Source organism: Pinus tabuliformis, chromosome X (assembly GCF_031772625.1).
Source record: "Pinus tabuliformis cultivar Carrire ecotype Pingquan chromosome X, CPIR1, whole genome shotgun sequence".
In the NCBI taxonomy this organism is placed as follows: domain Eukaryota; kingdom Viridiplantae; phylum Streptophyta; class Pinopsida; order Pinales; family Pinaceae; genus Pinus; species Pinus tabuliformis.
In genome coordinates, this window is record NC_142308.1 from 933422625 (window position 1) to 933436894 (window position 14270).

The following is a 14270-nucleotide window of genomic DNA, read 5'->3' on the forward strand; positions in this document are numbered from 1 at the left end:
AAAAGCCATGGATCAAGCCAAAATGATCTGAGCCTTTGATTAGGATGTAATCTAGGCCGTTGGTTGTCCAACAGGAAGATATAAGAAGGGGCTTGAGGGTCATTTGGACGACACCAAGAGAGATCAAGAAATCGATTTTCTGAAGTGAGAAGTTCTCAGGAGGAAAATTTGATTGAGGAGATTTCTTGTAGTTGAGGGGCAGGGATAGCTTCCGGAGAGAGTGATTTTCTCAGCCAGAGAATCATCAACAGAGAGAGGCAGAGAGTAATCCAGCAGTGGCAGCGCTGAGCCAGAGGGGCTGACGCAGAGCCACGCAAAGGCAACACAGAAGCCAGTGAGGAGTCCAAAATTTGCAGAGGGAATTCGAGTTTCAGAAGCCGAGAGCCGGGGTGTGAGACCGGGAGGTAGAAATCGAATCTCTTGGGCAACAAATCGACTAGCCAGAGGAGTGACGCAGTCCCTAGAGAGCTTGACGCTGGGTTGACGCAGATACTGCGTAGAGGCAGCGAAAAAAGCAGAGGGAATTCAGTCTGGGGCTGGATCAGTCAGGATTTCCAGTGATAGTGTGAGGTAACCTCACAATTCTTTCTGCCAATTTTTCTCTCTATAATTGAATAACTCTGTGAGGTATTCAGAATTTTCTACTGCTTAATCATAATAAACCCTCAGAGTTGTTGCACTGATTTTCCCGCATTGGGATTTTCTAGGGACTTTTGTCCAAAAATAATGGTGTCCTATGTGTTTGTATTTCCTTTCTCAGTTTCTATGTTTCAGAATCATATTTAATTTGGTGTAGCCCGCTTCAATGATTTGCTTCAATATTTCAAGAAGAAATTTGAAATAAGTTTGTAACGTACTTTACAATCTAGGTGAAGTAGATTCAGTTGGTTGCAGTAGGATTTCTGAGATTGTTAGATCTAGGAATTTTCACACAATCAAGTGTTGGGTAGTGGGGGCTCTAGATGTTTGTCGGGTTAGTGTGATACATTGAATTTTGCAACTTGATTTGCTCTTCCAAGTAAATCGAGTCAACATTGGGTTAGATATACATTATAGTTGGATATACATTACATTCAAATTACTTCGGTTGTATGTTGTTTTGTGGATTAATATGGAGATGATATGGGTCAGCTAACTACAAACTACATATACAACACCAAGTATGCACGATTCTCTATGTTTTGATTCATTGATAGCTGAATTAGTAATGGGATTTAATAGAAGACATTAAGAGATGACCAACTTGGCCGAGTAAGTACAAACCCAATGGAGTTGGACTACTTTAGCACCGAACCAACCCCTAACCCAACTAGAGGGCTGACTCAAGATGGTATCTTTTCAACTCGGTCAATTCGGCAAAGTCCAAGTCTGAATTGTCTGAGATTAAAGGCAAGAAAAAGTTTGATCTAGATATAGCAACTAGTAGTGAAAATTCCAATATATGGCACCTAGAAGAAGACTGGACAATTAGTTTAAGATGCAGAACTTCAGAGTAGCCACAGTGGTAGTTCTCAGTTAGTGATATCATGCATGATTTGTTGTAGTATTCATATTGACAAGGAAACCCTAATTTTTCATTAGGAGTGTTATAGACCAGTTTAATATTGTGCTAGATATTTGAGAATACACATATATACTAGAATTTTCCTTTATTCTCTTCATTCAATTCCAATACAAGAGATTTGTTAGACAATAATGATCTGGGTTTCCAGCATCTAGCAACACCTCAAAATACCAGCCTGCAGATTCCCCTCGGCAGCAGGGTTGGAGGCAGATATAGTCAGAGTTGAGGAGGATTACACTGTACACTTTTGTTTGTTCTGCAATGTAACAGAAGTATCTGAATTTTGCACAAAAGGCACATAAGAATCAGATATCACAAATCACATAATTGCAAGCATACCCGTTGCATTTGTAGAGACATAAACAAGGTATAAGATATCCCAATCATGTAATCACCATCATACACAGTAGAATGTATGCTAAGTTCAGTTATTTCCTAAATGTGTTTTTAACTTTTTAATGTAATTCTAGGATCATGGATCTCTGTTCTGAAAAATTAATACTAACACAATGGGATATTCTAACTCTAGATTCTCAAACAAAACTAAAAATACCAAGCTAAATGATTCATCTGCTTTGTAGAATACGGGAAGATAGCATGATGCGAATAATAAATTGTGAAGGGAAGTGGACTCTCAAAGCATGCTTGCATCCCTTATGCCATAAGAAAAATAATCTCTAGGCTGCTAGTTAGACTTAGAACTAAGAACGAAGAAAAAACAGCATGTTTTCACTTTAAGTAATCATCCAAAACTCTATAACAGAAAATGAGTTACAGCAATATGACTGAATCAGTTATTTTAAATATACAACACATATGACACAGATTCATATATTTGAAAATAATAAGCAGCCCTAGACATACACCATCAAGAAGATGGAATTTTTTATTACATCATAAATATATTGTGATAAGTAAAAAACTTTGAACTTACTTCTGCAAGTTTGGCCACAGTAGACTCCTTCAGTATCTTGTTCAGAAGGAATTGGGCAGAGTTGACCAAACTAAATGGCCGTGCAAAGTAATCCGCAAATCGCATCAACTGAACATCAGGCTGCTTTTCATATGAGGTCTACAAATCCAACACCAGAGACACAACCTAATTAGAAGAAGTCAAATCCTTTCCTAATACTTGCTCCAAAAGTTGATCATATATGCATAATGAAAAACATCTCATCCCAATAGTTCAGTTCACTACGGAATAATATTTTCACTTGATATGCAAAAAAAGGAAAAAAACTATAACCTCAAAAATTGTAAATCAACAAGAATGAAAATGAACCAAAGTTTCGTCACTGAGAGTTCAACCACGAAAATAGAATTTGAAATAAAATTTTATAAAGCTGAGTTTTCCAATACTTTCTTGATTAAATTCCATTCACTGTCTTGATCCTAAGTAAAAGAGCTCGTAAGAACAAGACAAGTCCCAAACGATGTCAGGTCTTGATCCTTAGTAAAAGAGCTTGTAGGAACATGACAAGTCCCAAAGGGTGTCAAAATAAGAAAAGTAAGCCTAAACATTATTCATATCAAAGTTTAAAAAATCCCTTCCTGCAAGTGACGGAAAGAATCCAATGTAAGAGTTTCAAAACAATTTTTCCCTATTTTCCATTTTTACTCAAAGGACCTATAAATATTTTTCAATCCAGTTTGATTTAGTGGACCACAAATAACCTAAAAGTTAGTTATGTATCAGCATCTGATCTATATACATGAGTGTCTGAATCGCTACTGCTATTTTTGACTCAGTAGAATAGAGTCAACTTGGGACAAAATTAATTAGGCTCACCAGCAAGGTCAAGCAAGTTCGCCTCAGGAATAATCGAAACCTCAGCGGAATTTACAACTAAGGTTGCATTTAATCCATAGAAGCCTAAATTCCTTTTAATAGTACCATTATATCACCGTACAATTGAAGATGAAGAATGTGAAAGAAGATGTTGATGAGGAATGTAAAACAAGATCCTAAATATTTTGAAATAGCTAAAATAGTTCAACTATCTGAATGAAGATGAAGAATGCTTAACAATGTACAAAAGATAGGAAATGCTAAATCATTAATTACAGAGCTTATATAAACGTTTGGAGAGGAGATTAAAATTCTCAGATCATTTAAAGAACACATACAAAATAACAAACACTTATAAATGTATGCAACATATAATCCATTAATGAAAAAAATGTCAATCGATCCATACGAGAAGTAATTCAAAGCCTTGGGGATCTACCAGCGAATCAAGCAACTCTAAAATTTCTGGAAGCCCAAAAAATAAATAAATGTGATTTATATTATTAAATATGAATTTATATTATTAAATATTAATGTATATCACATAATTGTGTTTGTGTTTCTTTGTTGTACATTAACTCTACAAATGTAATATGCCATCTACAAATGTCATAACTATTTATAAATCCTACACGTCCTCAACATGCAGCAAGGTAGCAATGAGTTCCCTCACACACCTATGCAGAAAGGTCTTGGAACAACTAGGTTCAGGAAGTGGTAATATGTGGTAACTCGTTTCCCTGGGTGGTTGAGTTCAAGTTGAACCAACAGACTGAGACTCCTTAGAAAAGACGCTTCGATCTACACCTAGCTTCTTTCCTTTCACCAATATATTCATGGGTATCTATTAATCTTTAACAAAGTCAAGAGTTGGGTTGTGATCCAGAAGGAAAGCTGCTCAATCCTCTCTCCCAGATAAAAGAAAGTGTCCAATAACACTCTTACTGACCCATAGTCAGTCCCAATGAAGAGAGTGTGTCATACCACTCTTACTGACCCGAAGTCAGTTCCAAAAGAGAGTGAGTTATATCACTCTTACTAACTCGAAGTCAGTTCCAATTGATCCCAGATCAATGTCATCCTAGCATAGGGAGTACAATAGATACACAATGCGTCCATCGGTACTACTATGGTCCCTACCCTCATTTCCCTACTCATTGGCCAGATGAGAGGTACTTCCCATGAGTCCCAGACTGCATGGGTAGGATGTCTTGGCAGGAGAAGGATGAACCACTCATCCTACCTACATGTCGCCATGGGGTATCACAAGGGAAGGCTGAATCATTCACCCTGTACATAGTGCACCACTAGGGGAGGGTGAGTCACCCTATGGTCGCTTGTCGCTCCAAAAAGTACCCCAAGCCCCCCGGAGCTCCCAAAGCTCAATATATGCATCATATAGGACCCTCATAAGAGGGTCGCTCCACAACTCCTAGTCGTTCTCAGAAAGTCAAGAATTTGACCTTTCCCACAGGCTTCGTCAAAATATCAGCAACCTGTTCATTAGTCCCAATATGATAGAGCCTTATTGCTCCTCGTTGTACCATATCTCGAATAAAGTGGTACTTGATGTCGATGTGCTTGGGAGCGATCATGAAATACGAGATTCTCAGATAAACGAATCCCACTCTAGTTGTCATCGAGGATCACAATAGTATCTAGCGTATGTCCAAACAATTCAATGAAGAGCTTCCTCAACCAGACAGCCTCACAGGAGGCCATACTCACAGCAATGTACTCTACCCCAGTGGTGCTCAAAGCCATCGACTTCTACTTCTTGCTCATCCAGGATATCGAGGCAGAACCCAAAGAGAAACAGCACCCGAAAGTGCTCTTTCGGTCCACCACACTGCCTGCCCAATCAGCATCAGAATATCCATGTAGCCTCACATCTCTGGCAGTGTATCTCAACCCATGAGTGATTGTGCCCTGAAGATATCTCAGAAGATTCTTGGCACCAATCCAATGTGAGTGATGAGGCTCAACCATATATTGGCTCAACGTGTTGACTGCAAAACATATATCCGGACGGGAGTTCACCAAGAACATCAATGCTCCTATGAGTTGATGATACTCAGAAGCATTTCCCAAAACAGGTCCGACAGCACTACCGCATAACTTCTTGAAGTTAAGCTCCATCGGGGTAGTCATGGGCTTGCAGTCCACCATACCAAATCTCTCCAATATCTTCACCATATATTTTCCTTGAGATAGGAAAATTTCTCCTGGCTTCTGCCAAACTTCTAGCCCTAGGAAATAGTGCATTAGTCCTAAGTCATTCATCTCAAATTCGGAAGCTAACTCCCTTTTACATTTGTGAATGAGAGGGTCTGCACTTGTCAGAAAGAGGTCGTCAACATACAACACCAGTATGAGAGGCTTATCATTCTCAACCTTAAAGTAAAGGTTTGGATCGGCTTCACTCCTAGTGAATCCCAGCTTCATCAAGTAGCTATCGATCCTTTCATACCAAGCTCGAGGTGCTTGCTTCAGCCCATAGAGAGCTTTCTTCAACCTGCATATGTGAGATTCCTGATTATGAATCTCAAACCCCTCGGGTTGTTCCACATAGACTTCCTCTTTAATCGAACCATGCAAGAACGTGGTCTTGACATCCATCTGATGTAGGTTCCATCCTTGCGAAGCGGCAAGGGCTATGATGGAGCAGATAATTGTGTATTGGGCAACAAGTGCAAATATCTCATCATAGTCCACACCTTCCTTTTGAGAGAAGCCTTGAGCAACAAAGCGAGCCTTATACTTTTCAGCACTCCCATCGAATCCATGCTTTATTTTGTAAAGGCACTTTGAGGTGACATCTGTTTTGTCTTGGGGTATGGGGACCACATCCCAAACATCATTCTTCGTGATGGACTCGTATTCCTCATTAATAGCATCCTTCCATACTAGATGCTTCACGACTTCTTCGAATGATGAAGGCTCATTTTGAATGATGGTGCTCATAATAGTCAAGTATCCCTGATACCTGGTCGGCTTCTTACTTTCACAGAAAGTCCCTTTGGGTGCAATATGTCCCTCGACATCATCAAGTGTCCCCCTAAGCCATGAGGGCCTCTTCTTAGAAGAGGAAGGTTCTTGCGGAAGGGGATCAATAGGATCCACAGGTTCTTCCACATTGGGCATCATCTCATCTTCCTTCTCATCCGACTTCTTGGTGTCAGCTTCTTTATTTTTCCTTAGAATAGGAAGATTGTCAACCTTGCTAAGAGCCATATCTTCGTCAAAGGTGACATCATGACTTATCTCGACTTCCCTTTGACCAACCACATAGATTCTATAGCCCTTAGAAGTTTCGCTATAGCCCACAAAGATTCCCTTCTTTCTAGATGCACCCAATTTTCTTCTTTTCTCTTTCGGCACATGAAAATATACAAGACTTCCAAAAATTCTAAAATGAGAGACATCAGGTTTCTTACCAGTGAACATTTCTTTAGGAGTCTTGTAATCCAATGCTTGATGAGGGCATTATTTTTGAACATATACGGCGGTGTTCACAGCTTCGGCCCATAGAAACTTTGGAAGCCTTTGATCATGTAGCATGGAATGAACAACTTCCAAAATTGTATGGTTCTTCCTTTCCACCACACCATTCTGCTCAGGAGTGTATGGTGTTGTGTTCTCCCTCTTAATGCCAACTTCTTTGCAAAAGTCATGGAACTCATTGGATTCATACTCGGCCCATTATCAGTCCTTAAGATCTCGATCCTATTCTTTGTTTGATTCTCGATCAAGGCTTTGAAGTGACAGAACCAGGAGAACACTTCATCCTTCTTTTTCAAGAAATATATCCAAGTCTTGCGAGAATAATCATCTGTAAAAGTGAGATAATATAGATATCCTCCCAAAGAGTTCATGGGCATCATACCATATATGTCGGAGTGAACCAATTGCAAAATGTCGGAGGTCTTGCTATGGCTTGAGGGGAATGGTCCCCTTTTGAGCTTTCCTTTAGCACATCCCGGACATACACCTTCATGCTCTACTTTAAACTCGGGCATCCTTGTCACCATCTGCCTCACATCGGGTAGAACCTTATAATGAAGGTGGGCAAACCTTCCGTGCCATAATTCAAACTGTAGAGTTGTGTCGCAAGACATGACTTCGAACGGACTTCCTCCAACTTGATATAAAGAGTCAACTCAAAACCCAAGAGTGAAAGCAACTTTAAAATTCTTTTTTCGCACACGTACCTTGCCATCGATGAAGGCCACCTTGTAGCCTTTGTCTTCCATTGCCGAAATGGACACCAGGTTCTTCTTGAGATCAGGTACATATAGGACTTCTTGCAAATGAATTGTTTTACCTTGATTCAATTAAAGAGTAACATTCCCTACACCCTTTACAGGATAAGTGGAATTGTCTCCAACAATAATCTCCAAGTTTGTCTCCTTCTCTATCAGATTAGAGGGAGCTTCCTTGTAACTAGTGAAGTGCCTTGAGGCACCACTATCAATAAGCTAATTGCCCAACGAATCCAGAGTAGAGGTTGTGGAGAGGGCCGATATCAGATAATATTCATCTTGCTTATTGTCAACAACATTTGATTCATACCTGGAGTTCCTTGCTTTCTTGGAGGGTTGACCACCTCCTTGATTTCCCACATTTCTCTTTCCTTTGCCATTGAACCTGCCATTCCTTTGATTGTGGTTGGAGTTGCCTCGGGAGTGATTTTGATCATCGTCATGTGATGTGTCCTTTCTATTTGGACACTCCCTTGCATAGTGGCCAAATTTATTGCAAACGAAGCATCTTCCCTTCCTTCCACCTTTCGATCTGATCTTTCCTTTGAAGTGACTTTTAGACCTAGAATTATTTCTCCTTTTGGCATGAGAGGCGAAAGCAGTGGGATTGCCTTTGCTTGAAGGCATTTCTTGTTCCACCATCCTTGTCTCTTCTTGAATGCATCTTTCCATCAATTCTTCAAATCCTGGAATTCGGTCATTGTTGAGAAGAGTGGTTCTAAATGCATACCATTCGGATGGGAGTCCAAGGGTAGTGATATTTAGTTCCTTGTTAGAAATGACTTCTCCAATCAATAAGAGATCATTCTTGATCTCAGTGATCCTTAAGAAGTAGGATTGAATATCCTCGTCCTTGCCCTTCTTAATATCCTTCAGCTTATTTTTGAGGAACAAAACTTGATTTGTATCACTAACTTTAAACAAGCTTACCAATCTATCGTAGATCTCCTTGGAGATGTTCAACTCGGAAATGTAGGCCGCCAGACGCTTGTCAATTAAGTCCTGGATGATCTTCTTTTCTTTGACTCACCCTTAGTGTACTTGTTCCTTGTGGCAACCGGTGCATTTGATGGAGGCTCCGTAATTCTGCTCCTCACATAGTCCAACACTTCCTGCTCTTCCAATGTCAGATCAATAGACATCTTCCATCTGTGATAGTCAGACTTCTCACGGAGCTTGTCTTCGGCGGGGAAGTATGATGAGGAACACATGAAGACTTTTGACTTTTTCCAACTGTCTCTGGTGATTGCTCGTGCTCTTGCTGTTGCTTGGGCTTTGTCTTCACCTCAGCTCTGATACCATGTTAAATTATGGTATGTTCTATGCTTAAGAGCAATTTACTTCAATTCTTCTTATTAGCCCAATATCAATTCCCAGTATTGCAATCACATCAACATGATAGTAAAATGCAAATAGAACATAAATGTAAACAACAGAAGACAAGCCAAGACAAGAGACAAAAGATGTGGCACCAGGGACAAACCCCAATGCGGGGAAACCCTTTGATCAATTCTTCTATATTCTTGAATAATTCAGCAGAGAGAGAGAGAAATAGTACAATATCACAAATCTGTGATTTACAACAGCAGCAATGTAATTCTGATCAACAAGGTCAAAGCTGGTCAAACAGCTCCAAAAGACCTCAAAACAACCTAGGAGAACTCGGCCTCCAACAGCAGTAGATAGCAGCCCAAAACAGTGAATGCAAGGAGGTCGAAACAACAATCAATGCTACAGCAATACTGTGGTCAGCCCTAACCAGTCAATGCTGTCCCAGACATGTTCTCCAACAGGTCAATGCAGGCTGTCCAGCAATGCGGCTAGCCTAGGAGAGGCTGCCCAACCCAATAATGCAGTCAACTTCCTCTTCGCTGGTCAAACACATGCATAATATACCCTTGCTGCTCCACAGTCAGCCCTAGGTCAACGCTGTCCCAAAACTGGCCTGTGTCCTTCCTTTTCTCCCACGTGAGTTCTGCTCCTCCTATGCATACCAAGAGACTAGGAGAGAGAGGAATGAGATGGTGAGATGATTGTACTAATGCCTCAAGGTCTCCTCTACTTATATGCCACGTTGAGGTTTAGCTGGGGGTGTGCAACACTATTTTACTTGCTGGCCGACCTTGACAATTTGTGAAGAAATACAAATAAATTCATATCTATATGAATACATGTCGGAATCGGATGATCGTTAGATCAATCCTACACCTCTCGATGAGAGGAATCCAAGAAAAATATCAGCTGCCATAAATATTAGTTGTCAATTTTAACAATAATATACAGCCTTCCGAACGAAGGGTTATCTTCTCAATCTGATGTTTTCTTGAATTTCAAATCTGCAAACAATGTCCCATTTAAGGGTTCCTTTTTAGGTCCACGTTATTCAATGTTTAGTTGGTCAGTTGGACTAATGTAGTTACAACTTATGCCACTGCTTTGCAATACAGCACTTTTCGTCCTCAGACTCGGTTAAAAGATGAAGAATCCAGTGTCCGATATGTTTTGATATGAAAAACCTTTATGAGATAAAGGATGGAGAGTTTTGAACATGCAACATCAATACAAAGCATCCATTATCCATTATGTACAGGTAATTATTACCAAAAATATTTCCATCCCCGGTTCCTTTTGAAAACTTTACAGCAAGTTCCAAGGAAAAGTGGACAAAAGAAAAAACGTTATCTTGTCTTCATTTCTCATACTGAAATCCAATGTTGACATACGTTATGTAAAATACCCAGTAACTATCCAGATGACGATGTTCCTCATCAATCCTAGAAGCCTTCTCATTTAGAAACCCCTATAATGCAATGAAAGATACTAAAGGGAATTACTGGAGACATTAAGTCAACATTCAATCCCCTGGAAAAAATTATATGTAAGACTGTTGTTGTAATGAGGAAGTATTGGAAAGAGGGATGATGTCTGCCACCTATATGTAGTACAAGTTTATGCTTTCCCCTTGTTACAGAGTCAAAGGACAAATTTTGTTACGATAGACTACTTAAGTAGATAAGAGCAAAAAGAACATATGTATCAAATATATGATTATGTCATACAACATGCATTAGCTGGATCAAAAAGAATTTTCAAACAAAAAACTTACCTTCATTCTCGACTTTCATAAAATATGGATGCTGAAGAGCATCTGTTGCAGATATCCGATCCTCCTATGAAGCAAAAAATACCAATGTCAGTATTCTGGTAATGCCTGTTCGGTGTTGGTTGTTAATAACAAGAAAAACGAAAATTTTAAGTATCTCAAGTAATCAAAAGTTGTAAAAACAAACTTAAGTATCTACTAATAAAAAACAAATCTCATCTATCTTGCTTGGAATCCTTATTCTCCTTCAAATTCAATCAAGGAAAGTGGCAAGTAAACAAGTGGAAAAGACACTCAACACTCTAATGGAATGAAAACCATCATATACTCGTGGGACACATAATAAAAAAGGCACATGTTCGGGCCCCCCAAAAAGGAAGTCCGTTGAGAAGGTTATTTTTGCAGTCGTTTTGATTTTGTACTAGTGAGGCTGCAACAGGAAAGCCTGGACTCTCTATATCCTAGCTCAGTCAGACTGTGGCTGTTAGCTTTTGGGGTTATTCTGAAAGTTTTTGGCCCATCTTTGGGGATGCTTCATGTGATTTGGAGTACATGGTGTATAATTCAGCCCCTGGATGACCTGTGACGGATTTACATGTGAAAGATGGTCCGTGATGGATTTGCACATTGGAGATGGCTTCCTTAGTGGTTGATTGACTTCAGTTGGGTGCTTCCTTGGTATTCTTCCCCAGGGCGCTAGCGATCTCCTTAAAGCTTGGGTGAAGTTCTACATGATGGCCACATGGAGAAGTTTGCTTGTTTGGAGCATGCCTTAGTTAGGAGGAACTGAAATGAACAAAGTTCATTTATTGAATATGCAATGTAAAAATGGTTGGGTTGAAATTTATATAGGAAAAATGTTAAATAATTGAATAATGAATAACATAGATGATATAGTGATTGATGTCATGTCATGGAATGGGATAATTATATGCATTGACTAGTCACCATGGTTGAATGCTCATATCCTTTAGTTAGGCCATGCCCCTTAGTTAGGATGAGACACTTCATTCATATATATGTATATATATTACATTGCCTATCCCTTCAAGATGCTCTGTTCTCAAAGCATTTTATGGAAACGTTTATGTCTTTGTTCTGGCTTGTAATGCTTTCTCATGACTCTGTTCATCATACCGTGATGGTTGATGATACAAATCAATGAGTTGTGAAGTGTTGAGTAGGATTGTCTTATTCTGAAAGGGTCACACCACCCTAATTCAACTTTTCGTGGAACTGTGCGGGGACAACCTTTGTGATTTGGAAAATGATAAAAGTCCACACCTGAGCTTCTCTTCAATATAATAAAATCTTCACTTAGTTTCCCGTATTGATTTTTGGTTAATTTGTTGAATAATACAATGACTATTACAATTAGGATGATGAAAATGCATCCTTGCATGATGTGTCTTCAGCGCTGGCAGAGCATGTGGATAACCAAGTCTTCAGCGCTGGCAGAGCATGTGGATAAGACCAAGTATCACGTTTGTATTGAGGAGGCTAAGGTTATTGCCAAGGTTGCCCAGTTCCATCATCGGAAACTCAGGGAAGCTATTGAGATCGAAAGAAGGCCTAACAATCTCAATAGAGATGACTGCTGGAAGATCAGTAGATGTTGGATCCCTGCCCTTTCTTCTTAGTCTCCCCCCCCCTCTTTCATCTTTTTTTCGCTTTTGTCGTTCCCCTGGAGCCTTCCTTTCTCCTTTGGTTTATCCTTTTTGGCTCTGGACTCTTTCCAGGCCTTCTCCTGTTTATTTTGTGTCGCTCCTTTTTCCCGGATTGATATTGGTATCTATATTATAGCTAGTATTTATTTACTTATTATATATATATATATATATATATATATATATATATATATATTATTATTATTATTTATTATTATTTATTTTTTATTATTATTATTATTATTATTATTATTTATTATTATTATTATTTATTATTATTTATTTATTTATTATTATTTTATTTATTTATTTATTATTATTATTATTATTATTATTATTATTATTATTTTATTATTTTTCGTCACTAATTTTTATATATTGTTAGTATTGGTAATTTATCTATTTATTAACCGATATATATCATTATTAGTATTTACTTTATTATTTTTTAATTTTTTTTCATAACTAATTTATATATATTATTATTATTTTTATTTTTATATAGATTTTTATCTATTTATTTATTTATCTAGCGAATATATATTATTATTATTTATTTATTTGCTGATTTGTATTATTATTTTATTTAATTACATTTACCTTGTTTATAAATAAGTTAGGTCTTCAATTTAACTAATTCCCATTTAATAATAAAAAAAAAAATTTAATTATTAAATTATACATTTTAACTAATTATTAAAGTAAACCCCTTCTTAAATTATTTCATTTATATAATTATATATTTATATATAGGTATGGTCATTGCTATCTTCCTTGAAATAATCAATTTGACTTTTTGACTGTCCCTAAGTCAAAGCTAGCCGTTATTCTAGATAGCTGTTGGAGGCCCTGCTCATACTATTTAACACGCAAAGCTGGATCTGTTTCTTCAACTTGTCCTGACGATGAGCCACACTTGCTGGCTCGAAACGCGTTGACAAAAGTCTTTCATTATGTGAATTACGCCGAAGCTCTTCTTATAACTATTATGGATCACAGAAGTCTCAATTCAACCATGATGTGTCTTGTTGTTGAAACTTTCATCTTTTGATACTTTCGGTGATTTATTGGTTGGTAACATCTCAATGTAAACATCTTTATAATTTTGGACAGTGATTGTATCTGTATTGGTCCCTTTCTCTATGGTTTGGATTTTACATTCAATAACTTCTCTAATTCAGTTGCATCAATCATTGATTCTTTATTCATCAATGCTTCCTTGCTAGTAAGTTCCTCTATATTTCATGTCTGTGAACTAGCAAGTCACCTCCTAATTTGGGCAACCAAGCATGTTGTGACTTCATGTTCCTATTTTACTAAATCTGTGCAACTGCGAATGTTGTGACTTCATGTTACTATCTACTATTTTACTTCTTAATTTAATCTGTGCAACTGAGCATGTTGTGACTTCATGTTACTATCTTACTATTTTACTTCTTAATTTTTGCAACTAAGCGAGTTGTGACTTCATGTTACTATTAAATCATTTCATGGTGTGACTTCTTCTTACTATCTTATGTATGTTGGAAATACTGAGAGGGGGGTGAATTAGTATTTTTTTCAAATTGTTAAGATTACCAGTTAAGATTCTTCACAATGATAATTAGAAAAATAAATGATAATGATTTTATTATAAACAAGTGAGGACATCAATCCTCTTTTACAAAAATTCGAGTACAATGATGTTTGATGGCACCAACCCTTCAATCTTCTAGGCTCCAACCTGTTGTCAAGCACCAACTTGGACTTTTGTGAGGCTCCAACCCTATTCTTTTCAAGGCTCCAACCTGATTTTTAGAGGCTCCAATCCCTAGGGCACCAACCCTTCAGTCTTCTTAATAAAGATAGATAAGTTAATTACTTGAATTTCTCCAGAAATCTTGTT

At 38.0% G+C, this 14270-nt stretch overlaps 1 protein-coding gene across 3 annotated transcripts in view; it reads right to left on the minus strand.

Moving 5' to 3' along the window:
* LOC149142747 (kinase superfamily protein) overlaps positions 1–14270 on the minus strand; it is a 402879-nt gene that overhangs the window by 13826 nt on the left and 374783 nt on the right. For 2 of the 3 annotated variants that reach the window (XM_089447805.1, XM_089447806.1), the window contains exons 20-21: positions 10722–10785; positions 2499–2636 (exon numbers count right to left, since the gene is read on the minus strand). In XM_089447805.1, coding sequence (XP_089303931.1) covers positions 2626–2636; positions 10722–10785 — 75 coding nt within the window. In that variant the 3' untranslated portion in view covers positions 2499–2625. Of the gene's footprint in view, positions 1–2498; positions 2637–10721; positions 10786–14270 lie in introns of those variants that run through there. The other variant, XM_089447807.1, reaches the window with a different exon arrangement.